Source organism: Cervus elaphus, chromosome 11, assembly GCF_910594005.1.
Source record: "Cervus elaphus chromosome 11, mCerEla1.1, whole genome shotgun sequence".
Lineage (NCBI taxonomy): Eukaryota > Metazoa > Chordata > Mammalia > Artiodactyla > Cervidae > Cervus > Cervus elaphus.
In genome coordinates, this window is record NC_057825.1 from 45,590,613 (window position 1) to 45,617,526 (window position 26,914).

At 41.2% G+C, this 26,914-nt stretch overlaps 2 protein-coding genes across 7 annotated transcripts in view; one reads left to right on the top strand and one right to left on the bottom strand.

The window, feature by feature from the left end:
- The window catches only part of USP34 (ubiquitin specific peptidase 34), a 224,651-nt gene extending 218,819 nt beyond the window's left edge, over positions 1 to 5,832 (top strand). For 4 of the 5 annotated variants that reach the window (XM_043917700.1, XM_043917703.1, XM_043917702.1 and 1 more), the window contains 5 exons: positions 596 to 675; positions 3,018 to 3,158; positions 3,266 to 3,409; positions 4,320 to 4,479; positions 4,663 to 5,832. In XM_043917700.1, coding sequence (XP_043773635.1) covers positions 596 to 675; positions 3,018 to 3,158; positions 3,266 to 3,409; positions 4,320 to 4,479; positions 4,663 to 5,270 — 1,133 coding nt within the window. In that variant the 3' untranslated portion in view covers positions 5,271 to 5,832. Of the gene's footprint in view, positions 1 to 595; positions 676 to 3,017; positions 3,159 to 3,265; positions 3,410 to 4,319; positions 4,480 to 4,662 lie in introns of those variants that run through there. The other variant, XR_006343487.1, reaches the window with a different exon arrangement.
- A 592-nt stretch (positions 5,833 to 6,424) lies between these two features.
- On the bottom strand, positions 6,425 to 26,412 carry LOC122703431 (activator of 90 kDa heat shock protein ATPase homolog 2). Of its 2 annotated transcripts, none has more exons than XM_043917704.1 (9): positions 26,192 to 26,412; positions 24,747 to 24,937; positions 11,824 to 11,909; positions 9,980 to 10,094; positions 8,818 to 8,906; positions 7,976 to 8,086; positions 7,497 to 7,598; positions 6,889 to 6,940; positions 6,425 to 6,736 (listed from the first exon to the last, which is right to left on the bottom strand). In XM_043917704.1, exons 1-9 carry the CDS (start codon positions 26,269 to 26,271, stop codon positions 6,564 to 6,566), a joined length of 999 nt encoding a protein of 332 aa, XP_043773639.1. In that variant the 5' UTR covers positions 26,272 to 26,412; the 3' UTR covers positions 6,425 to 6,563. The 2 variants fall into 2 exon arrangements, with proteins under 2 accessions (XP_043773639.1, XP_043773640.1); XM_043917705.1 differs by lacking the exon at positions 26,192 to 26,412 and adding an exon at positions 25,067 to 25,666.
- Between the last annotated feature and the right edge of the window lie 502 nt (positions 26,413 to 26,914).

The following is a 26,914-nucleotide window of genomic DNA, read 5'->3' on the forward strand; positions in this document are numbered from 1 at the left end:
AATAAGATGCTGACATACAGCAGCTAAGTGTGATCCACCTGAAGGGTCCTGGGGACAAGGCTAGGGGCTGTTAAGAGCAGAATCTACTACAAAGGCATTCATCTTATCCTTGGAGAAACAAGATAAAAGAGGAGAGAATGATGTGTTTCCTACTTCTTCACATCCACTGTTTGAACTTGTACCCCCTTATCCCCACCGGACTCTAGCAATTCCATGTAATATGATCTTATATGTGGAGTGGTACCTTAACCCAAGAAAGCTTCGGACCACCTGCAGTAAATTTTATTGTCCCAGATAAAGTTCTAATTCTCAAAAACCTGAATTGGTTTAAGTTGTCGAAGGTCCTTCTAGGAATGAGGTATGGGAGATAAATGAAGTCGAAGTATACTGAACTCTAAAAATTATTTCACTGGTTAAAACATTGTAATGAATTCTTCCCCTTTAAATATTTTCTTTAAATATTTTATGTATTTCTAAAACATAGAAAATATGCAGTTATGACTAGAAATAGCCATACTATTGTACCTGCAGAGTTTAATATCTCAGTAGTGTAATTTTTAATTATAACCTATTCTGGTTTCTTTTCAAATATTAGGTGTCCTAGTTGCCTATGAAGGTTTGCCACTTCATCTTGCACTGTTCCCCAAACTTTGGACTGAGCTATGCCAGACTCAGGTAAAGAAAATGAGTTTTAGATGACTTGGTATTTAATCGCATCCAACCAGGTGGTCAGTAATTTTAGCAACACTGGGTTGAAAATTGACTAGAAATTGGGGATGTTTTCAAATCTTGGTAGGTAAGACACTGTTAATAGAAAAAATAACTATTAAGCAATGGACATCTAGTTTGCCCTGTGAAATTTTTTTTTCCATACATTTGTTATTACAAAGGATATTTCAGACAAGCTGTTTCTAGTTGAATCCCTCATTTAAAGGTCAATATAAATAGTTGTGGTGAAAGTCTGAGACAGGGAGCTATTAGGGCAAGAGCCATGTGCCACTTCTTGGTCTTGCTTACCTCTCCCTATTTCTTCTCCCTGCCACCATTCCAAAACCTCTAACAGAAAACATTTCAGCAGACTGTTCATTATCTCTCGCTTATCTATTACCTCAGAGCAGTTTTTGGAGTCTGGTGCACTTGTTTTATCATTAGCAGTCTCATTGAGAACAGGAAACACTGTACCCTATAATGCTTGTTAAATTGTGGAGGAAGAATGGTGGGGAAAGAGGAGGAAATCAGATTGATTCTAAGGTTTGGCTCATCCTTGGATCAGGCATAAAGGACCCCACTCTTTAGACCCTGAAAAAACTTCCAGTTTCTTGCCTGAGTGCATTTGCCTATTTCCAGATGTGAGTGGATTAATTCCTTTGGCATGGACTTTTACCCACATTTAGCACCCAGAATACTTTTGAGTCTGGTCCGGCCTCCTGTATGCTTTCCTAATAGATACATGTCACATGGTACTGTAATTGTTGATTCTCTGCCTCCCTGTCCCAAACTGTGAATTTCACAAGTATAAAGACTACCTGATTCATCTGTATTCCTAAAGAAATGTCATTTTGTTTTCTATACTAGGAATGTTTGATAGGCTAGTCATATGAAATAGTACATAGTAAATACACAGAAAACAACTTGCTGGTTGACTTCTGAGCTGAGTGGTTTATTCAGTAAATTGGAACAGATATCTGCCCCCCGCCCCGAAACTCTGCCACTTGCTGCTGCTTTTTTCATTTTTCTTGATTTTGGTGGTTGCTTGCTTTGGTTTCTGTGTTCTGCCACTGCCTGTTGCTTCCCTATTGCTTCGTCTGCTGCTGCACTGCACTGCTCTCTTGGCTTTCCCCCCACAGAATTCATCACCCCCGCCCCACAACTTCCCTTAAAACAAAGTCAAACCGCCTCGAGCTTCCAAAGCCCCGAGCACCCCTATAGAAAAAGCCATTGTGCTGTGCAGGAATCACAGGCAGAGACTGTTACTGGCAGAGTAAGGCAGATTTTCCTGACACCAAGGATCTGAAAACCTGGGTGCCAGGTGAACTTGACTCCTAATTTCTTGGGTTGACCTTAAGCAGTTTACTTACAACAAGTATATGCATGTACAGTATTATCTAAGCTTTGTCCTATTTTTAAAAAATAATCCATTTTTTCTTCCATGTAAATGATCTGTTATTAAAACACATGTAAATAATCTAGGGAATATACTTAAAGACATACTACTTGTGTTTAAGAGCCATGACCATTTGAAAACAGGAAAACCAAATTTTAGTACCATATCTATATATTTTGAGACCCATTGATTTCTGTGTGAAACAATTAGGAAAAGAGGTTTGCTGTTTACTATTGCAATATTTATGAAGGTGTGGGGGAAAGGGGTTTACCAAACAAATTACTAATGTTATGACATTATACAGTGCAAGTTTTAACTCATTTTAGGGAATAAAATTATTTCTTAAAATTTATCTTTTCTCTGTGGGTGGTTTGGTTATCTCTTTTCCCCTGAAAACATCATCCTATTTGTTAGTCTTATTTTTCCAGTCCTTATTAACTCTTAATGCTAGGTAATAAGGCTGCATTTCTTTTAGAATGTATTTGTTCAGTTTTGCCTTTCAGGCTTTTTACAAGTCTCTTTTTAACACTTACCCATTTAAGTTATTGGGAGTATAGTCGTAACCAAGAGCTGAGTAGATTAAAGTACTGGGCTTGCCAAAAACTTTGTTCAGGTTTTTCTATAACATCTTACACGAAAACCTGAATGAACTTTTTGACTAACCCAGTAGAAGTGGCTTTTCTGGGAATTCCCGTGGTGGTCTAGTGGTTAGGACACTCTGCTTTCACTGCCGGGGGCCCAGCTTCAATCCCTGATTTGGGAACTAAGATCCCACAAGCCACATGGCATGGCCAAAGAGAGGTCGTTTTTCCAACAGCATGTTAAGTGACTGTGAATGTGTATCTATCATAAGCAGTGTATTTAAGACTTATTTCAGTGCTCAACCAATCAGTGCTTTTTTCCCCCACTTTAGTCTGCTATGTCAAAAAATTGCATCAAGCTTTTGTGTGAAGATCCTGTTTTTGCAGAATATATAAAATGCATCTTAATGGATGAAAGAACTTTCCTGAATAACAACATTGTCTACACATTCATGACACATTTTCTTCTAAAGGTATGTCACAAGTTGGAAACTCAACTTGTTACTTCCAGTTAGTTAATGGTTGTGTTTTCATTGTGTTGGGTCTTTTGGAGATTTTTTTTTTTAATCATCTTTTTCAGGTTCAAGGTCAAGTGTTTTCTGAAGCAAACTGTGCCAGTTTGATCAGCACCCTTATTACAAACTTGATAAATCAGTATCAGAACCTGCAGTCTGATTTCACCAACAGAGTTGAAATTTCCAAAGCAAGTGCTGCTTTAAATGGGGTAAGAACTATACAAGGCAGTAATCATGTACTTTCAAACTTTCCTTATTATATCAACTCTAAATCTGGCCTTAGTATATACATAATTTTAACTTCTTAGTCAAACTCTAGAAGTCACATATGATGAAAACCTAACCAAATGAAAATGTGTTCCGTCTGCCTTTTATGTATGTAGCATACTTTCTGTCACCTTAAGACATGAGCCAATGTCATAAAATGCTAAGGGTAGTAAAACCACTAAGAGGAGACATTCCCTTTACTTGCTCAAATTTTTTAAAATGTTACTTGTGATGTTTCTGTTAGTGCCTGTGACTTATAAGGAACTGAAAAATCAAGTTAATAATCTGCCTATAAAGCTAGTTAAAGCTGGGGAATTGGTTGCTTGTATAGACTTCATGAAAGCCATGTTATAGAAAAATGAAATACCCGCCAGCATGTGCAGGCACACCTCCAGCAGCTGCCTCCTAAGTAACAAAAGGCTTAGAGGCCAGGGTAGATTATAGTGCTACATGAAGATGACCTGTGGTACCCACCAGAAATCAAGCATCTTTGAGAACTGACTCCTAGATTAATGAGGCCTAAATTATTCATGGATCATTCAGGGTTTGTTTTTAAAATTCCTATATAAGTTTTATTACTGATTTTTTTTTTTTCATTTTCAGAAAACACTGTTTAGGTCTTCAGTCAAGTGGTGTGGTGCAAAGAACAATGGTTTTAGTGACTTAGAACCAATGAAATACAAAGACAGTAGTATCATAACACTGGCTTTCTAGTTTTAGCATTCTTCTAAAAATACCAGAGGAACCAGGATGGATTCCTGGAAGAGTAATAAACATGTGCATTTAAACTACTAACAGTTGTGTCAAATGTTGGCTTTGGAATTTAAAATGTTTCTGTTTGGATTTTTGTAGGACTTACGGGCACTTGCTTTGCTCCTGTCGGTACATACTCCCAAACAATTAAACCCGGCTCTGATTCCAACTCTGCAAGAGCTTTTAAGCAAATGCAGGACTTGTCTGCAGCAGAGAAACTCACTCCAAGAGCAAGAAGCCAAAGAAAGAAAAACTAAAGGTTAGCTTTGCAGACTAATAAAATATTGACTTGAGGGGGTGGAAGAAGGGACAAATACACTCTGTGCTACTGATTTTACAGTAGTTGTGTGAGCCTCCTGAATATAAATGCTAAAAAATGCAAATACCCCCAATATGATCTTAATGACTCTCTTCAGAAAACTTTTCATGTTCGTTTTCACAGATGATGAAGGGGCAACTCCTGTTAAAAGGCGGCGCGTTAGCAGTGATGAGGAGCACACTGTCGACAGCTGCATCAGTGACATGAAGACAGAAACCAGGGAGGTCCTGACACCAACTAGCACTTCAGACAATGAGACAAGAGACTCCTCGATCATCGACCCAGGAACCGAGCAAGATCTTCCTTCCCCTGAAAACAGTTCTGTTAAAGAATACCGAGTGGAAGTTCCATCTTCGTTTTCAGAAGACACATCAAATATCAGGTCACAGCATGCAGAAGAACAGTCCAACAATGGTAGGTTTGAAGACTGTAAGGAATTGAAAGACCTCCACTGTTCCAAGGATTCTAACCTCGCTGAGGAAGAATCCGAGTTCCCTTCTACTTCGCTCTCTGCAGTTCTGTCTGACTTAGCTGACTTGAGAAGCTGTGACGGTCAAGCTTTGCCCTCCCAGGACCCTGAGGCGGCTTTATCACTCAGCTGTGGCCATTCCAGAGGACTCTTTAGTCACATGCAGCAGCACGACATTCTAGATACCCTGTGTAGGACCATTGAATCTACAATCCATGTGGTCACAAGGATATCTGGCAAAGGAAACCAAGCTGCTTCTTGACATTAGATGTAGCATGTCTACTTTTAAGGTCACCCCTCCCCCCACCCAATGCTGTTTGTATAAGTTTTGCTTATTTCTGTTTTCGTGCTTCAGTTCGTCCAGTGCTCTCTGCTTGAATGGCAAGATAGATTTATAGGCTTAATTCTTGGCCAGGCAGAAACTTCAGATGAAAAAATTTGCATCTTCAGTATACTTTCTAAAGGGCAATCAGATAATGAATATGTTTTACGTAATTAAGAGTTCACTGTAGTGGCTTTCATTTAATATGGCTGTCTGGGAGGCACAGGGTTCTCTGGCCCTGTACAATGTAATTTAAACTTACAGCATTTTTACTGTGTATAATATGGTGTCCTCTGTGCCAGTTTTGTACCTTATAATAGAGGCAGATTGCCTCCGATCGCTGTGGTTCTTATTATCAAAATTAAGTTTACTTGTATACGGAACAACCACAAGAAATTTGATTCTGTAAAGAATCCTCTTTAGCTGTGGCCTGGCAGTATATAAATGGTGCTTTATTTAACAGAATACCTGTGGAGGAAATAAAGCACACTTGATGTAAAAATAATTGTTTTATTTTTATTGACATGACTGATTGCTATTCTATGCACTTAATTAAACTGATTGTGATGACTTTTTTAATTGTTTACATACCTTGCTTCAGTCTTCTCAGATGAAAGTAATGAGAAAACTGTGAATTGGGAGATGTACTTATCCAATGTATTCTACTTCATCAGAAGTGTAGTGGCAGGCCAAAAAGTACCTTTTTTCATAGACTTTTCAGTCCTCGCCACTCCAAAGTGCATAACTGCTGCAGGGAGAAGCATAACAATACAGCCTGCTCGCCCTCACATCAACATGCTTCTGAATGCAACATGCCACTGTTTCACGACCTAAGAGCTACACACCTTAAAAACCCTGAAGTAAAATAAAGGAAGTACCAACATGCCACTTGTCTCTTCCTGAATTAAAAATTACAGCTAAAAGTAGGTTTGCTAAGATAAGCTTTAGCTTGGGACACTTCAACTATCCATACTCGGAGACGCAATCTATCCCCAGAGGAGCATCTATGGACGGTAACGTTAACAATCTAATTTCACATTGCTTGCTTTTAGCTCAGTGCAGAGTCTAGTCATAGTAAATAAAGATTCAAACAATGCTTTCAATTCTGTATTAGTTCGTGGATTTCATCTAGTATAAATTAGAGTATTTTTTTTTAAAGGAACAATAGAGGAAGAGGTAAACATGATACTTTGTTTACAAAAAGTAATGCCCTTATAAAATCTCCTAACTAACTCAACCATTTAGGGTGGTCAATTGCAGTAAACCTTTTATTTCTTCAAAATGCTGCTTCTGCCAACAAAATTTCATGTTCTCTTCTTCACAGATAGGAACTCCTTTACAGTCCAATTGTAATTCCGTTTGCTCTAGCGTAGGCACAAAATTCAGTGCGACTATTGCATAGTGTTCTGGAAGAAAAAAAGGAAAGTTCATTACAAAAAGGAAAGTTTATTACTCTACTATGAAAAGAATTTATCCATACAGTACCACTATTTGCTTTTCATAGTAGGGGGTAGAATACTTGAAGTGTTTTTGGACTTAAAAGGTGCTAATAACATACCTTCTGGCCAGTTCCTACATCTCCATTTCATGACGATCTTTTTATTTGTTAACTGAAAACAAAGGGGAAATTCCACTGAAAACATCTTTTAAAACTGTACAATACTACAAACACCAAAGAGAAAAACACCAAAGAAAGCCCCTATGGGAGAAATACAAGAAGTAATCAATGCACATACACTCTCAACTTTGGGTGTATGTGCCAGCACCATTGAGGATTCACTGTCCCTAGTGCCACAACGTACCAGCGGTGACCCCAGACAGAAGTGTGCCAGCCAGCACAGAGCTGCTGTCAAGAGGAAGGCAGCTGACATTTGGCAGCACACATACTAGTGGCAGAGACCAGAAACTTCTAGACCCAAGAGTTGGGAGGAATTGTACTTGCATCTTCTAAAAGTCATAAATAGTGTACAATTACTGTGAAACTAAGGCTTCATCTTCATTATTACTTAGTAAATGTAAATCTTTTATTTGCCCTATAACCAACTTTATAACACGCTCAAGTTTCTGTGAGCTCAGATAAAAACCAAAGCGCTTTTAAAAACAGCATGAATAAAGCATTTTAACTGAAGAGTCTAGCTTACTTTCCTTTAACCTAAGATTACTTACCAGTTCTGTATATTCACCGGAGATGTTTCCATCAAACATTTGGAATTTCCCTCCCTTTTCAGCTTCTAATACAGCAGGAGATTTAGAAAATTTTTGCACCAACTAACCAAGCAAAACATACAATAGGCATGTTATTCTGGCATGTTGCTATGTTTTCAACCTAAATGTATAACATAACAGTTACTGTGGTTGGGTTTGTTTTTAATTGTGAATACATAGCTTTTAAATTACAGCTTCAGTAGATTGTTCCAAATCTCAATGCTGATAAACTCCTCCACCCCAGCTCCCAAACACCCATCTTTTCTGCCCTCAAATCCTTAGGATAGCTTACCCCTCCTTGAGCTATCCTAAAGATTACTAGATCCCTTCAATCAGAAAAACATAGTCATGAAGGAAACCAAAAACCAGCTTCAGTTCTTAGTGGCATATTCTCTCCCAGTGTCAGCATTTCTGATTCCAGATACTGAGATGTTACTTACATCTTTCACAGTGAAGATTCTGTACAGCTGCTCAGTAGCTGTGTCAAAGAGTTCTGTCATGCGCAGGGCCACGGTGGGAATCCTTACACCCAGTGCCACCGGGGAGGAGGCCTGAATCGCAAGAGGTTCCAGGGCATAATTAGCATGACAAGAGATTTTAGAAATGCAGTTCTACCGTCTCAGTAAAGTACCATAATGTCCCAAACACTATCCTTCCACTAAAAAGCCTTTTTAGGCACCACCAATTCTAGTCTATTTTGGAAACAGAGCTTCTTTGCTCTGTTCCACTCCCAGACTGGGGCTTCACAGCCCAAATCCTACTTGGATATGTAACTATGGCCCAGGGGGCATAAAGATAAACAGGTGAAGGACACAGCACTTAAGGCCAAAAGGTGTCAAACTCCCCATCACCATAGTCCAAGAACAAGATCTAAAACCTCCCAATCCTCCAAAAGGGGAGAGATGCTCCTTCCATTGTGGTATGTGAACTTCAAAGTCACTTTTGTGACTTTGTAGTGTAACGAGTACAAAACAGCACTGTCCTGAACTAAATTAAATATTTAACAAAATAGTTTATACAATCCCTTCCATCAAGGATGAAAGTCTCATTTCATCATTTCCCCTCACAATGGCAGAAGATGCAAGGGTGGGTTAACTGGCCCTCCTCAGTATCTTGTATAGTCCTCCATCGTCACAGGCTTTCCAAGCTTTGAAGCCTTCGAGCCTGGTGGGCTACAGCCCATGGGGTCTCACAGAGTAGGACATGACTGAGCTTGCACGCATCCACACACCAAGCACTTCCTTCCCCCCTCCCTACATACATGGTCCACCAGAGGTCACACCTGCAAGGTATTCTCACTCAGTTTCCTTTTAACTGTCAGTTCCTGGGCTGCCATAGCTTTGGTTGGTAAAATCATTCCCAGTGTAAATTCTATAAAGGAAACATGAGAAATGACTTTAATAACACATCTTTTCCCTTCCAGCACAAATAGGCAGAAAACTGAAAACAGTATATAAGAATATAAAGAAACACATTTATAGAAAGAATTCCTATAGCATTTTGAGAATTTCAAGACCATTCTGAGTGTATCTTTACATATAAACTTAATCATTGAGTTCCACAGCAACAAACGCCTTTTATCCTTTTCTTTTTACTGAATGCCTCACTTTTATCTAGTTCTTGATAAAAACAGCATTTTCAAATGCTGTTTTCCAAAAAGCTCCACTTAATACACTTAACTACTAATAGCTTTATGACTGTCACTTACTATCAAAACCAGACACTTGGCTCACTGCTTCACTACCACCAACTCAGAAAGCTTGGTCTCCATTCAAGCCTGTGGCAGCAGCATGTGTGATCTCGTGAGAAAAGTAAACCCCAAACCCATCTATGCCAACACTGAGATACTCAGCAGAGTCCAAGGATGAGGTGCAGACATTCAAGCCCTGCTGGCTATTTTACCTGGCAGGGAGCTTCTCTAATTTAGCAAAGAAGACAATAACCTCAGTTCCACTCAGTGCAGGGATTATCTGAGTAAGTTTCCAACTACACCTGCAATACCTATAGTCACTTTCATTCGCTCATTCAACAAAGATTTATTAAGCATCTACTATATACATCAGGCATTGTGCTAGACGTTGGAGATACAGCAGTAAAACAGGACAGAGTCCTTCCATGCCCTCATGAAGCTTATAGTCTAGCAGGGAAGACAGACATTAGACAGATAATTATAAAAACAGTTGACATAAATAATTATCATTCCAGAAACTATCAACAATTCTGTAGGCAAAATGGTTCATGCTGTTTAAAATACTGATAAGCACTAATTATGGTCTAATTCATGACTAGATCTCAACCTCCAAACTACAGTTTATCATGCAGCATAAAGAGCTGTCTCTGGATCCTGGGACATTGGCCTAAACTGGGAATCCAGACTACAGTGCAGAGCATTATTTGGGTAAATGGAAAAGGGACCCTCTAGTTCACAAGGATGCCTTCTTTACCCGTCTTAAGTGCCTTCAGGTAATCTCCAAGGGCTTCCCTGACCTTGGCGGTGCCTGCAGTTTTCATAAGATCCTTCAGAATATCCCCATCTCCTTTCTTTTTACTCACGTTCACCTACAAATCAGAAAAATACAAACCAAAGAAAAATCTGGTTTGACGTATTCTTACAATACTGGGACAAATGGACGAGGGAACTGTGATGGCAAGGGACAGGAAAGAAGTGAGAGAGAGAGGCGTGACAGGTTTTTTCAAATAGTTTGAGAAGATGTAAGAGTTTTTTATCAAGTGTCTACTGAAACTGGTGGCCAAAACTTGAAGGGACTTCTTAGAATGTGAACCCCTAATCTGCATATATTTTATGTGTATATGTATCATACTGATGACGTAGTCCACAGCATTCAGAGTCTAGAAACGTGCTGTTCAATATGGCAGCCACTTGGCCACCTGTGGCTACTGAGCACCCACTGAGATGCGTTCAAAGTGTAAGATCACACACATACACCAGACTTTAACGACTTAGCACCAAAGGAATATAAAATAATCTCATGAATAACCTTGATACTAATTACATGTTAAAATGGTATTTTTATATTTTGGGTAAAATAAAAAGTATTAAAACTAATTTTATCTGTTTCTTTTAAATATTTCTAAAACAGCTGCTAGAACATTTTAAGTTCTTTATGTGGCTTCCATTATGTATCTATTGAACAGTGCTTGTCTAGAGTCCCAAATTCCATTAATTAGGAAAATCAGGTCCCCACATATCCTGGTCTTGGGCTACATTTTTTTTTTTTTTTGGCAAGGGGGAGAGATGGGAAAGAGAGAAAGGGGGGAGAAAAGGAGGGAAGGCCAGGACAGGAGGAGGGAGAGGGAAATGTCAAAATGCTGTTCTGGGGGTGCCTCTGGTATTCTCAGAAAGAAGTGGTACTGGTTTGAAACTCCCTTCATGTCCCTGTGATTCAGTTGAGGTGGGCCTGCTCCCAGGGCCCAGTTCTACATCAGAGAGTTTGCTCTGCAGTACTACCAAGGGCTGAATCGAAAAGACCAATTTAATATCCTGCTAAAACACTTCTGAGCTGATGGATGTGGACAGAGCAAAGTGAAGTCACAGGCCCTGAGTGCACTGACCACACATTTGAAACTACCACTTTTAAGGCAGTTCATAGCCTTTAAGAAAGGCAACTCCTGGTAGTTCGGTGTAACTTACTATCCTGAAGGCCTTCACACTAAATATGTTCACAAATCAAAAAAGACCCTGTCAGACTGTCATCTGGAAAATATAGCTATCATACAAAAGTTTTTGCCCCACAACCAAGCTTTTAGCTTACAAGTAGACACTGATGCAAACCAAGCATGGGAGTTACACAGGCTCTCCCCGCTGACGATGAGAAGAGCCAGTCAAAACCAACACACGTACTAATTTATGTCCAAAAAATGTGATACAACCAAGGGAGATCATGGCGAAAAGCCGAGAATTTTCACTATTAAAGGGAAAGAGTAAAGATGCAGAGAAGGGAGATACAAAATCCCGTTCACCAAGCTGTGCACAATACCTGAGCACTTCCCAGTATATATACAGTTGCATGCATCTGATGACACCTTTGAAAGGTGACGATGAGGCCATGGAGGGTGCAGTCCACGGCTTCCCAGGCATGCCCTTCCTATCACATCACTGCCCACACCTCACCCTGCCTCCCCACAGCGCAGCTTCCTTCTCAGCAAACGAGCCCTTCACTGCTCACCAGAACTGCCACACAGGCACAGGTTTTCAGCTGCCCAATACGTATAGCAGAAACTTGATTTAAAAACAAAGAAAATAAAGAAATTCCATCAGATACCTCACCTCAGTGTCATCTACTTCATTTTCTTCAGACAGGCTGGGTATTTCAATCAACCCCTTGTGCTTCGCACCAGATTCTCTAATGATACCTAAAATGAGCAAAATGTCTTCTTCAATTACAAAGTAACAACTAGTCTATGGAAAACTGCCCTGCCTAACTGAACAGCCCACCCTCCTCATAGGGCGCAGCCTTCCCCCACAAACGCCCATCACATGCATGTCCAAACCAACTCTGCTCTCCTGGCCCACATCAGAGGTTAAGTTCCTAAGAAAGCTGGGTTGGGGGGGGGGGGCAATTAAAGTGCAGACAAGGGAATTCCCTGGTGGTCTAGTGGTTAAAAATCGGTGCTTCCACTGCAGGGGGCAAGGGTTTGATCCCTAGTCAGGAAACTAAGATCCCATGGGCCGCATGGCAGGGCCAGAAAATTAAAAAAAGAAGAACAGTGCCATTATTAGGCTTCTTTTTTTTTTTTTTTTTAAAGTGCACATGAAATCAGGGTCCACATGGAAGCATGACAGTGAAGTAAGTAGGTCTGTTAACCAGTGTTTCTTTTTTCATCCCCCAATATTCTTTAACAAGTCAAAGCATGATAAAGGACTATCCTGAAGAAAAGTCACAAAAGGCACAGGAAGGCAAAAAGGGACACTGAGTTCTGATCACAGAAAGAGGGAAAGGAAGGGAGGTGGGGACCTCTGTGTGGAGCCCCCATGCAGCTAGTGTCTTTCAACACCAGGTGTTGACTTCAGTGACATCAAGATGGTGTCACAGGTCATTCTCAACTTCAGCCCCCTCACAAGAAGAGCAACTAGCAACCACACAGGGACAGGACACCACTGAAAATCCCAAACCCAGAGGTGAGGCTGATGCACGCTCTGGACCAGAGACAGAAGAGGACTGCAGTAGAGGGTATGAGGAGTGGTGACACTCTGACCAAACTGCCCCGAGGCCAGCACAGAGCCCCACGGGAGGCCCCCACTGAAGTTTTCCAGCAGCAAAGAGGGCAGGCTCCCCAGCATTGTTGGATGCTTCCTCGGAGGCCAGCAGGGGTCTCAACATGTGGGAGCCACAGGGACTCGGGCTTTCAGCAGCCAATGCTCAAACCTGGATGGACCGTGTTCCTGCTTGAGGCAGTATCCGAGCAGAGCTCAGCTGGCAATTCTGCTTGATGTGGGTCCCCATGCAACAGGCCAAGGCCAGCTGGGGAGTCTCACAAAGGTGGGGAAGCAAATTCACAGCTCCACTCAACTGCTGAGTGTGGCTTCCCAGCCGGACCGTCCAAGAAGCCGGACCGTCCAGGAAGCCGGACCGTCCAGGAAGCCGGACCGTCCAAGAAGCTGGACCAGAGAACCCGGGCAGCCCTGGAGCCCATCCACACAGCCCCCTTGGGCAGGGAGCCACACCAGCAGTCTTGCCCAACTACAGAGTATAGCCTCCAGCCCTGCGTAGCCAGGGAGCCAGAACAGTGACCCCAAGTGGCCTCGGAGTGGAGCCTACAGCCCTGCCAAATTGCTTAACATAGCTTGGGGCTTGTCCAGACAAGAAGCTCAGCAGCGACCCTACCCAACAGAGAACAGCCTCTAGCCCCTCAACTGCAGGAAACAGGTAGAAGCCTCTCTTGACCAGAGAGCCCAGCTAGGAACTTTGTTCAATAGCGGAGCATACCCAGCGGCCTATGGATGGTGACACCAACCCTGCAGCCCTGCCCAACTTCAAGGCACAATCTGTGTCTCCATCTGATCACAGAACACAATGGAGGTTAAGGCCTACCAAGAACTCTGCCTGAAGTTCTGCCTCAACAAAGTCCAGCCAGGAGCACCACCTGTCAGGGAGCAGAGCCTGAGACCCCACTCAACCAGGAGCAATGGCAGAGCCCAGCTCAGAACCCTGCCCAATCATGGAATCCAACCAGTGGCACCACCCTGCCAAGGAACACAGCCAGTGACTCGGCTGACAGAGGTAACTGCAGAGCTGATGCCCCATGCAACCGTGGAGCACAGCCAGCAACCCGCCTGGTCAAGGAGCCCACTGAGCAGCCCCGCTTGAACGTGGAGTCGGCTGACTCACCCCACCATCAAGGCCAGCCATTGGTAACCCCCCACCCAGACCTCAGAGCACACTCAACTGGAGACCCTGGCAGCAAGTCTTGCCCACCCATGGACATGACGAGCTGACACATCCAATAACCCAAGGTAAAAGGTGATGGATTTTCCCTGCCAAAGCAAACCTGTAAAACATGGAAGAAGAGACCAATGACTTACACATGCAACTACTAATGCGAGGAAACAAGGTTCAAGAAAAAAATCAGGCAAACATGAGACCACCAAAAAACCCAGTAAAGCTCCGTAACTGACCCTAAATAAATGAAGATGCATGAACTGTATGACCTGGAATTCAGCATAAATCTCTCTTTTTTTTTTTTTTCAGCATAAATCTCTTAAAGAATTCAGCAAACTATAAGAACACACAGACAACTAAACGAAATTAGGAAAACAATGCATGAACAAAACAAGTTCAAAAAAGAAAGAGAAAGCGTTAAAAAAAAAAAAAAAAAAGCCCACAAACTGTTGGAGCAAAAGAATACAATGACTCTACTGAAGAATTCAATAGAGAGCTTCCACAGCTAACTCGACCTAGCAGAAGAAAACAATGAGTACACTAGAAGACGGGTTATTCGAAAATGTCCAGTCAAAGAAACAAACAAAAAGAAAGAAAAAGAGTGAAGAAAGAACAGGAGACTCATGTGATACCATCAAATGAAACAACATGCTCATTATGGAAGTTCCAGAAGGAGAAGAGAAAGAAAGGGCCAGAAAGTCTATTTAAAATAATAATGGTTGAAAACTTCCCAAACCTGGGAAGAGAAATGCACATCCAGATTCATAAGGCCGAACAGTCCAAGTAGGCTGAACTCAAAAAAAAAAAAAAAATAGGCTACATCAAGACACATAAGAGTTGAACTGTCAGAAGTCAAAAACAAAAAATTGTGAAAGCAGGAGAAAAGTGACTCTTCACAAACAAGCGAGCTTCCATAAGGCTACAGGTGGATTTCATAGCAGGAACTTGACAGGCCAGCATTGGATGATATACTCACAATACTGAAAGAAACAGTATGTCAACCAAGAACACTACACCCAGAAAAGCTGCCTTTCAGAAGTAAAAGAGAGACAAAGATATTCCCAAACAAATAAAAGCTGATGGGGATTCAAAGTCACTAAATCTGCCTTACAAGAGATGCTAAAGAACATTCATCAAGCTGAAATAAAAGGATGCTAATTAGCATGATAAAAACATATGAATGTGTAAAACTCATTGGTAATGGTAAATATACAGTCAAAATCAGATTATCTAAAATTGCAGTGGTAATATGTAGTTGTCTTACAAGTCTGCATTAAAAGTTAAAAAACAAATGTACTTAAATAACCATGAGAATTTAACTATAACTATGAAAACTTATACAATGTAAAAATATGTAAACTGTAACATCAACAACCTAAAATGTGATAGGTGAAAAAGTATTAATTTCTGTATGCTATCAAAATTAAGTTGTTATCAGTTTAAATAGGATGTTATAAATATATTTTATAAACACCCCAGGTTAACCACAAAGGAAAACCACAAAAGATTATGGTAAGAGTCAAAGCACATCACCTCAAAAAAGTATCAAAGGACTATGGAGCTGGCAAGAGAGGTGTAAGTCCTTACCTATCAATAGTTACTTTAAACATAAACAGATTAAATTCCTCAATCAAAAGGCACAGAATGGCTTTTTGGGTTAAAAATCAAGATCCAACAATGTGACAGTCTCTCTATGATAGTCTCTCTACAAGACTCACTTTAGCTTTAAGGATATACATAAACCAAGAGCAGAGGGATGGAAAAAGAAATTTCAAGCAAATGTTAACCAAAAGAAAGTAGGAGTAGCTATACTTATATTAGACAAATGGACTTTCAGCTAAAATGATCAAAAGAAAGAAGGTCATTATATAAAGCTAAAGGTGTCAATTCATCAATGATATAACAATTATATTTAAGCATCTAATAGCACCTAAATAAAGCAATTACTAACAACTTATAAGGAGAAATAAACAGCAATACAATAATCGTTGCGGACATTAATACCCTCCTCTCAACAAGGGATATATATCATCCAGACAGAAAACCAGTAAGGAAACACCAGATCTGAACACTGCAGACCAAATACACCTAACAAATGTATATTGAACAGTCCATCGAACAGCAACAGAATATGCATTTTTCTCAAGCACTCACAGAACATTTTCTACAATAAATCATGTTAGGCCACAAAACTGGTCTGAACAATTTTTTTAAAGATAAATTATAACAAATATCTTTTCCAATCAAAATGATTGAAACTAGAAAATTCACAAGAACATGCAAATTAAAATACTCCTGAACAACTAATGGCTTAAAGAAATCAAAGGCAAAATTTTAATATATCTTGGTACAAATAAAAATGGAAACACAAACACTTATGAGATGCAGCAAAAGCAGTTCTAAGAGGGAAGTTGGTAGCTGTAAACTCGAACAAGAAGAAATAATCTCACATAAAGAGCCTAACTTTACACATCAAGGAACTAGAAGTAAAAAAGTAAAAGTAAAAAAGAAAAAAGTAAGCCCAAAGTCAGCAGAAGAAAATAAATAACAAGCAATCTACAGATTCAATGCAATGCCTGGTAAAATTCCAACTACATTTTTCACAGAAATAGAACAAAAAAATCCTAAAATTTGTAGGGAACTACAAAGACCCCAAATGGCCTAAGGACAAAGCTAATGGCATCACACTTCTTGATTTCAAACTATATTATAAAGATATAGTAATCAAAACAGTATAGTACTGTCATAGAAACAGGGACATAGATCAACAGAACTATAATAGAGAACAGAATAGACAGAATAAAGAGCCCAAAAATAAGTCCATGCTTATGTGGTCAATTAAGCTAAGACAAAGGAGTCAAGCATATACAGTAAGGAAACGATTGTCTCCTCAGCAAATGTGGAGAAAACTGGCATCATAAGCTAAACAACGATACTGGACCACTACCTCACACCATACACACAGAAAGATTAATCAAAGTGAACTGAAGACTTGAACCTAAGACCTGAAACAAACAAACAAAAAAGTCCTAGAAGAAAACACAGATGATAAGCTCCTGGACACTGGTCTTGGTGATGATTTTGGGACTTAACATCAAAAGCAAAAATAAACAAGGAGGATTAGTCAAACTAAAAGCTTCTGCACAGCAAAGTGAATAAAGTAAACCTAATGAATGGGAGAAAATGTTTGCAAATCATGTAACTGATAAGGGATTAATATCCAAAGAACCTGAAAGACTCAATAACAAAAAACAATCTGGTTAGAAAATCTAAGAGATGTTTTCCAGAGAAGACATGCATACAAATTCCTCTGGGACAACATTAAATGCACTAATATTCACATTATGCTGGAAGGAGAACAGAGAGAGAAAGGACCTGAGAAAATATTTGAAGAGGTAACACCTGAAAACTTCCCAAACATGGGAAAGGAAATAGTCAACCAAGTCTAGGAAGCACAGAGTCCCAGGCAGGATAAAACCTGAGGAAGACACTGAGACACACAATATTCAAACTGACAAAAATTAAAGACAAAGGTAAAATATTAAAAGCAACAAGGGAAAAATGACAAATAATATATGAGGGAACCCCTGATTTCTCAACAGAAACTCTACAAGCCAGAGGGAATAGCATGATCTATTTAAATTGATGGAAGGGAAGAACTTACAACCAAAAATACTCTACCCAGCAAGACTCTCATTCCACTTTGATGGAGAAATCAAAAGCTTTATAGACAAGTAAAAGTTCAGAGGATTCTGCATTACCAAACCAGCTTTACAACAAATGTTAAAGGAACTTCTCTATGCAGGAAACCCAAGAAAAGGAAAAGACCTACAGAAAATAGAAAGTGAAAGAAAGAAAGAAAGTGAAGTCTCTCAGTCGTGTACGACTCTTAGCGACCCCATGGAGTATAGCCTACTAGGCTCCTCTGTCCATGGAATTTTCCAGGCAAGAGTATTGGAGTGGGTTGCCATTTCCTTCTCCAGGGGAGCTTTCCGACCCAGGGATTGAACCCGGGTCTCCCGCATTGCAGGCAGACACTTTACCATCTGAGTCACCAGGGAAGCCCCAACCCAAAACAATTAAGAAAATGGTAATAGGATCATACATATCTATAATTACCTTAAATATAAATAAATCAAATGCACCAACCTAAAGACATAGACTGTCTGGGTGGATGAAAACATGTGCATGTAGCTCGCTTACCACATCATCCTGCTTGACTATGTAATTATTTTACACTGTTAGGTTAATCATGTTCCCATGATGGCTTGCGATTATAATGATCTTTATATTTTGTCTGATTGATTTTGGCCATTGATTGTGAAAACTGATAAACACCTTTACTACTGTGATTTATTTATTTATTTTCACTTTTTCTATTTCATATTCAGTGTTCCCATTCCATTCAGTTTGTTTTCCAATTTCTCCATCTCTTTTTCTATCTTGCTCAAGCCTTTATCAATCACAGTAAAAAAACTTTTGTATACCTATATATAAATAATATGTATATATTTTAGAAAACTTGTAAGAATTTTTGCCTAACTAACAAATTTATGACACTTTGATTCCACTTGTTTGACTTAGTAGGAATAGAATGCTAGATTTCTAATTAAAAACAATAGCTATGCAACAAACAACAAAGGTCTACTGTATAGCACAGGGAACTATAGTCAGTAACATGTAATAACCTATAATGGATAATAATTTCAAAAATAATGTATGTGTATTTATGTATAACTGAATCACCCTGCTATGCATCTGAAACACTGTAAGTCAACTATATATCAACAAAATACACATATTAAGGAAAAAAAGAGGTACAAATGGCCAACAGGTACATGAAATTGTGCTCAACAATGATCATCAGGGAATTATGACTTCACACCTGTTATACTGTCTGTTATTAAAAAGCAGAGAAATAGTAAGTTGGCAAGGACGTGGAGAAAAAGGAACCCTTGTGCACTGTTGGTAGAAATATAACTGGTGTAACTGCTATGGAAAACAGAATGAAGTTTCCTCCAAAAATTAAAAATAGAACTACCATACGATCCAGCAATTTGACTTCTTGGTATATACCCAAAGGAAACAAAAACACTAATCCAAAAAGATTCCTTCACCCCAGTGTTCATTGTAGTATTATTTACAACACTGAAGACATGGAAGAAACCTAAGTGTCCACCAACAGATGCATGGATAAAGAAAATGTAGTGTATACACACAATGGAATATTATTTAGCTATAAAAAAGAAAAATAAATTTTGTCATTTGCAGCAATCTGGACCAAACTTGAAGGCATTAAGTAAAGTAAGTGAAAGAAAAGTAAATACTATTTGATCTCACTTATCAAGTGAGGATCTCACTTAAGTGCAATCTAAAAGAAAACAAAAAAGTCATAGATACAGAGAAGAGATCAGTGATTGCAAGAAACAGGGAGTGGCAGAATGGGTAAAATGGGTGAATGTGGTCAAAAGTACAAATTTCCAGTTACAAAAAATAAGAGAGATGGAATACACAGTATGGGAACTATAATAAGACTATTTTACATATTTGAAAGGCAAATCCTAAAAATTCTCATAAGAAAAAAGAAAAACTTGGAACTGTATGGTGATAAATATTAACTAGACTTATTGTGGTCACCATTTCTTGATGTGTACAAATATAAAGTATTTATAACCCCAATGAATATAATATTATTTGTCAATTATATCTCAATAAAAAAGGGAATAAAGATTAGATCAAAAATAAATGAAACAGAATAAGAAAACAATGGAAAAGATTAATAAAGAGCTGGCTCTTTGAAAAGACAAAAATATTGACAAAACTTTAGCTACACTAACCAAGGGGAGAAAGAGAGGACTCAAATAAAATTAAAAATGAAAGATGAGACATTACAACTGATACCACACAAATACAAAGGATAATAAGAGACCACTGTTAACAATTAAATGCTGTAAAACTGGACAACCTAAAAGAAATGGATAAATTCCTAGAAATATATTTCCTACCAAGCCTGAACCATTCAGGAGTAGAAAGTCTGAACAGACCAATTACAATTAAGAAAACTAAATCAGTAATAAAAAAACACTCCCGACAAAGAAAAGCCCAGGACCAGATGATTTCAATGGAGAATTCTATCAAACATTTAAATAGCTAACATCAATCCTTTTCAAACTCTTCCCCAAAACTGAAGAGTGGAAACATTCTCAGACTCATTTTAAGAGGCTGGTATTACCAGGATACCAAAGTCAGTTAAGGATGCTACAAGAAAAAATTACAGACAAATATCCCTCATAAATAGAGATGCAAAAATTCTCAACAAAATACTGGCAAGTTGAATTCAACAGCATTAAAAGGATCATATACTATTATCAAATGGGATTAATCCCTGAAATGCAAGGATGGTTTAATGCCCAAGTCAAATCATGCATCACATTAAAACAATGAATAATAAAGATCATATGATCATCTCAATCCAAGCAGAAAAAGCTTTTGAGAAAATTCAATGTCTTCTGATAATAAGAACTACCAATAAACTGGGTATAACAGAAACATATCTCTGTTATAATAAAGACAATATAGGTAACAACCCCACAGCTGACATTATACTCATCATATGAAATGTCAGAAGCTTTTCCACTAATATCAGGAACAAGACAAGGGTACCCACTCTCACCACTCCTACTGAATATATTCTAAGTCCTAGCCAGAGCAAACAAGCAAGAAAAAGAAATAAAAGCATCCAAATTGGAAAGGAAAAGGTAAGATTACTTCTATTTGTGTAGGACATGATCATATATACAAAAAATCCAAGAGATTGTTAGACTAAATAAATTCAGTAAAGCTTTCAGAATACAAAATCAACATAAAAAATCAGTTGCTTTTCTATGCACTAACTTAATGAACTATCTGAAAAAGAAATAAATATTCCATTTACAATAGCAGCAAAAATGGTATAATACTTAGGAATAAATTTAATCTAGGAGGTAAAAGATCTGTAGATGGAAAACTGTAAGACAATGATGAAAGATAACCCATGTTCATGTCTTGAAAGAACACTGTTAAAATGTTCCCACTACACAAAGGCATCTGTACATTCAATGCAATCTCTATCAAGATTCCAGTGGCATTTACAAAATTAGAAAAAAAATCCTAAAATTCACACAGAATCACAAAATACTCTTGATAGTCAAAGCAATCCTGAGAAGGAACAAAGCTGAAGACATCACAATTCCTGATTTCAAAGTTTACTACAAAGCAATAGTGGTAAAACATTATTGTACTGGTGTAAAAAAAGACACATACCAATGGAAAAGAATCAAGAGGCCAGAAATAAACCCTTGCATACATGGTCAACTAATATATGACACATGAGACAAAACGACTCCATGGCTATAAGCTACTATCCTCAGTAAATGGTGCTGGGAAAACTGAATATTCACATGAAAAGGATGAAAATGAATCCCTCTCTTACACTATACATAAAAATGTACTTGAAATGGATTAAAAACTTAAATGAAAGACCTGAATCCATCAAACTCCTAGGGAAAAATGGAAAAAGCTCCTTGATGTCAGTCTTGCAATGATTTTTGGATATGATACCAAAAGCACAAATAACAAAAGCAAAAATAAACAAGAGGGACTAGTCAGGCTAAAAAGCTTCTGCATGGCAAAACAAAAAACAAAATGAAAAGACAGCCAACAGAATGGGAGAAAATAGTTGTAAACTGTATCTGATAAGAAGTTAATATCTAAGGAACTCATACAACTCAAAAAAAAAAACCATTAAGATAAGCAAAAGACCTGAATATCTATGCATGTAAAATATTCAAATGCCCAACAGGCATATGAAAAGGTGTCCAATATCGCTAATCATCAGGGAAACAAAAATCCAAACCACAAAGAGATACCGCTGCACCCCTGTTAGAATGGCTACTATCAAAAAGCGATAACAAGTGCTGATGAGAATGTGGAGAAGAGAGACCCCTCATGCACTACTGGTGGGAAAGTAAACTGGTGCAGCCAACTATGGGAAACAGTAGGGGTTCCTCAAAAAATTAAAAATAGAATTACCATATGATGTAGCAATTCCACTTATGGATATATAGCCAAAGAAAATGGAATCACTATCTCAAAGAGATATCTTCACCACAATGTACAAAACGGCATTATTTATGGTAGTCAAAACATGGAAACCTAAGTGTCCATCCATGGATGAATGAATACAAAGAACAAGACATATTTACACAATGGAATATTATTCAGCCACAAAAAAGAAGGGAAATCTTGCCATTTGTGACAACATGGATGGACCTTCAGGGCATTATGCTAAGTGAAATAAGTCAGAGAAAACCAAATACTGTATGATCTCATTTATATGTGTAATCTAGACAAACTAAACTCATAGAAAGAGTAGACTGGTGTTTGCAAGGTGGGGGAGGGAAGGGCGGTGAAGGTGGTCAAAAGATACAAAGTGTACAAACTTCAGCTTATTTGATGAGTAAGTTCTGAGGACGGTAATGTACAGCATGGTGAGCAGTACAGTCTTATTCACTTGAAAAGTGCTAAGAGAGCCGATCTTAAAGGTTCTCATCATACACACAAAGAAAACGACAACTCTATGAGGTGATGGATGTTTTAACTAACCTTACTGTAGAATCACTGTGCAATATATGCATATAGTAAATCATCACACTTTTCACTCATACAATGTTATAAATCAGCTATATCTCAATAAAGCTGAAAAAAGCTAAATTTAATATAACTAAAGTTCAGTTAAAAAAAAAAAAGCAAGACCAGAGTACTGCCTCCTCCTCAGCGGGGCCCACTAGCCACCTCTAGGACTCACTACTAGAAAAGAAAGCACATGGGGTCAGGAAAGCACTGGTGTGCCTGCCCTCTGGCTCCTGCCAGGGACTTATCCTGCAAAGGAGTGGTTGCTGCTTTGAGCTAAGGGAGATGGAAGCGACACAAGATCAAAAGCTTCCTTGGGGCTCTCAGAGCCCTGTCTTGGGGAGCTGGAATGTATAAGGAACCAGACCCTGCTATGATCCAGCCAGCAGGAGCAACTGATAGGCAACCTCCAGCCAGAATCTTCCAAGGCAGGAGTGGGGCTGTTTTTGATGCTCACTAAACACCTCCCTGGGCTCTGGCCTGGCTCAAGTCAGCAAGACAGGTCACTAGGACAGAGGCCCAAGGCCACTAACTGGGCAGCTCTCAGGAATGGAGATGACTCGAGCTGAGGTCTGAACTTTAACACAGCACAATCCTCCAGAACCAAATCTTACCCTTGCTCCTCGTTTTTTCAACAAGGATTTACTGAATATAGGCTGTCTACCCAGCAAGGAGCTAGGTACCATGGGAGAAATGCATTCATTCAACAAATACACAACCTTTCAGGCAGTAATCTGTAAGCAAAACTAATCAGTCCCTGACCCAAAGACCCAAAGAGTGAAAACAACCAAAATGTCTATCAACCGATGAACAGATAATCAAAATGTGCTACATCTATACAACAGAACATCAGTCAACCATGAAAAAGAAGGAAATGTGCTGTAAGACAGATGAACCTTGACAATATTATGCCAAATAAAAGTCACAAAAGACCAAAAACTGTGCAATAACATTCATAAGAAATATCCAGAATAGGCAAATCTGTGGAGACAGAACATAGATCAGTGGTTGCCAAGGACTGGGCGAGTGACAGGAGAGATGAAAATGCTCTATAACTGACTGGAGTGATGGCTGCGTATTCTGTGAATATACTGAAAACCAGAGAATTGTATACTTTAGACAGGTGAACTGTGTGGTATGTGATTATATCTCAATAAAGATGTTACTTTAAAAAGTCTCTGCCCCAATGCATGGGGACAAAAGGGGGATCCAGAACAATAATAATATAACTGCATGTAGTGTGCCAAGGATAACTGCTTTCAGGAGAAACAAAGCAGAGAAGGGAAACAGTCCAAGAAAAGGATCTGATATTTTTTATAGAATGGAGACAGGTGACATTTTTATAGAATGTACTCAGGATGCAAACCTGAAGGAGCCAAAGGAGCCAGCATGCAACAATCCAGGGGAAGAGTGGTCCAGGCGGCAGCTCCAGGAAATACTAAGGTTCACAAGTGCCTGACCGACTGAGTCCTGCTGAGAACAACCAACCAATTCAATGGGCGTGAGTTTGAGCAAATGAGATGGTGAAGGGCAGGGAAGCCTGGCTTGCTGAAGTTCACAGGGTCGCAAAGAGTTGGACACAACTGAGTGACTGAACAAGAAGAAGCTCCGAATGCCCCACTCCCATAGCAGGTGGGGCAAGAACTCCACATGTACTACGTGTGTCTGCAACCACAAACACCAATTTAGGGGCCCAAGCAGGAGTTCTAAAAATATCTGTTGGACTTCTCTGGTGGTCCAGAGGATAAGAATCCACCTGCCAGTGAAGGGGACACAGGTTCAATCCCTGGTACAGTAAGAATCCACATGCAGCTGAACCACTAAGCCTGTGAACCACGACTACTGAGCCCACGTGCTGCAACTACTGAAACCCATGTGCCTAAGGCCTGTGCCAGGCAAAAAGAGAAGCCACCACAGTGAGAAGCCGGTGCACCACAACGAAGAGTAGCCCTGGCTTGCGGCAACTAGAAAAAGCCCACGCACAGGAACAAAGACTCAGTGCAACCAAAAATAAAAATATCTGTTGAATGAATGACTAATGAGTCAACCGTATCTGCTGAATGAATGACTAATGGAGTCAACCAACTCTGCTCCACCAACACTGCACTCTCCCCTACCAGTACCTGGAGGCCCCTGTTACCTTTCCAGCCCAGCTTGATGTTCCACTCATAGAAGAAAATCAGCTTTCCTTTGCGGCTGCTGCAGGAAGCCTCGCCTTCCACCTGCTTCAGCTCACTGATCTCGCAGCGGCCAGCCTCATTCTCCACGGTGATACCCACCAGGAGTTCACGAAGCCTCCCCTTGGACCAGCTGGTGGCATCCCGCTCTGTCCTGCCAGGACCAGAAGGGCAGAGCCATGAATGAACACCCTTGCTGGTATCCACACGCTCATCCCCGGCCCAGTCCAGATCTGCCCAATTCCTCTCAACCATGTGGGAGACCTGCCACCCACAAACTTACAAGCACATTTCTCAGACCAGTTTTCTACCAAACATCTTCTAATTCTCATCAGTGCTTTAAGACATGTTGGGAGGCATGGCTTATTTGGGAGAAAGGAGGTCTAGAAATTTCACCTGTTGGAAATGGAGGGGCAAAGCATGGGCCACATGAAAAAGTAGTTATAACTGAGAGAATTTTCATCATAATAAGACAAATTATTAAGTGTTTTCACACGTATATTATCTCACACAATCTTCCCAAATAATGTCCCCATTTTAGGGGAGTGAAAATAAGCTGAGATAAGTCTACTAAGTGTTCATGGTGGCAAGGCTGGGAAAGAAGAGGTCAGCCCTTCCCATCCTCAGGCCAGGACGTCCCCCCCACCCCCCGACCCTTCCGGGACAGGATGCCCTCACATGCTAAAGCCTTGCTCTGCCCTGGACCTGCCTCAGCATCGCCTTGATGGTCCCGAGGTAGCATAGCCCTAGCCTTCAGAGAAAAGGAGCACAGAACATCACTTCCTGAAAGCTCAGGCGGAAGGGGGAGGGGGGCAGAAATTGGCCCATACTCTATAGATGAGATTGAGAAAGGATGAGTAACTAGTTCCAACTTCTAGAAGGCAGACTCACTAGAGACCCATCAAGTTTGATGTGGAGTTCAGATCCAAATTCCTGTTCTTCCCACTACAGACGTGAAACACACACACCAAACTTTCCAGCTTCATTTTAATTCTCCCCAAGACTTCAAGGGTCTGGGGCGGAGGGCCACGGAGGGTAGCTCCTGAGGTCACGGACAGCCAAAGCTGAAGAGATAAGTCAGGAATGACTGCTACTCCTGGGGCCCAACCCAACTTTCAAAGAGCAAAGTCAAGTCCCAGAGCCAGTGTGGGTAAGACCCCAGGTCTCCAGGCTCCAAGGGCTCCCCAAGCCCCGAGGCTAAAGACAAGCATCTGCACCTGTGCAGCCCCACAACCCTCCCCGCTCCTCCCGCCCGGGGCTCGCCGCGGCCAGGGGAGCGCCCTGAGACCCGCGGCCGCCCCGCCACCGGGAACCGGGCGCTTGCTGAGGGCCCCTCCCGTCCCTCCCGGCGGCTTGCGAGCGAGGAGGCCCGCCCGGAAGCCGCGGCCCCGGCCCCGCCCGGCCGCACCAGTGCCAGTTGTTCACGTTGGTCCCGTCCTCCCGCTCCTCCACGATCCAGCGCGGGTCCCCCTGTCCCCACTTGGCCATGTCAGCGGGGCGGCGCGGCCTCGGCGGAGAACAAGGAACGGCCGCGGCGGCGGTGCGGCTCCGTCGCCGACGTTTCCGGCCGGCGAACCCAGGAGCACAGCGTTCGCGGCGCCCAGAAAGTGCCAGAAATCCCCGCCCTCTGCGCCAGCCTGCCCCGCCCGCCCCGCTGCGGAGCGCCCGGGGAGAGCGAGCCGGGCCCGAGCCGAGGGGCGGGGGCGCGGGCAGGGGCCCGAGCGGCGGCGGGCGTGTGGGCCCAGGAGGCCGGCGCGCGGGAGGGGACCGGGCCGGAGGTGGATTCGGCCGGGGAGGGGAGAGGTCACGGCCTGGGAGACCCGGGTGGGGGGCGGCGGCGGCTGCGGGTGGGAGAGAGGTCCGAGCCGCGGCGCTGCGGAGAGGCGACCCAAGAGGCCGGGGCTGGGCCCTGGAGGCCGGGTGGGGTCTGTGGAGGCTCTGGGCTCCGCCGCGGGACTTGCGAGTGCAGTGGCTGGGAAGGGGGAACCTCCGCCGCCTCCGGAAGGCCGGACGCCTCTCCACGACTCACTATTATTACCGCAGTGATTGCCTCCAGTGTTGGCAGAGGGGGGCGCTGAGTGAGGGGCGCCTGAGAGCAGCACCCGGCTGCAGGCGGGAACCGCCCGCGCTG

Bases quoted from the DNA above. Each gene is read 5' to 3' on its own strand.
- LOC122703431 (XM_043917704.1), bottom strand. From the start codon at position 26,271: ATGGCCAAGTGGGGACAGGGGGACCCGCGCTGGATCGTGGAGGAGCGG. The intron at 24,938-26,191 runs GTGCGGCCGGGC...TGGTCCTGGCAG, and splicing joins AACGTGAACAACTGGCACTG to GACAGAGCGGGATGCCACCA. The intron at 11,910-24,746 runs GTAACAGGGGCC...TGCTCATTTTAG, and splicing joins CATCAAGCTGGGCTGGAAAG to GTATCATTAGAGAATCTGGT.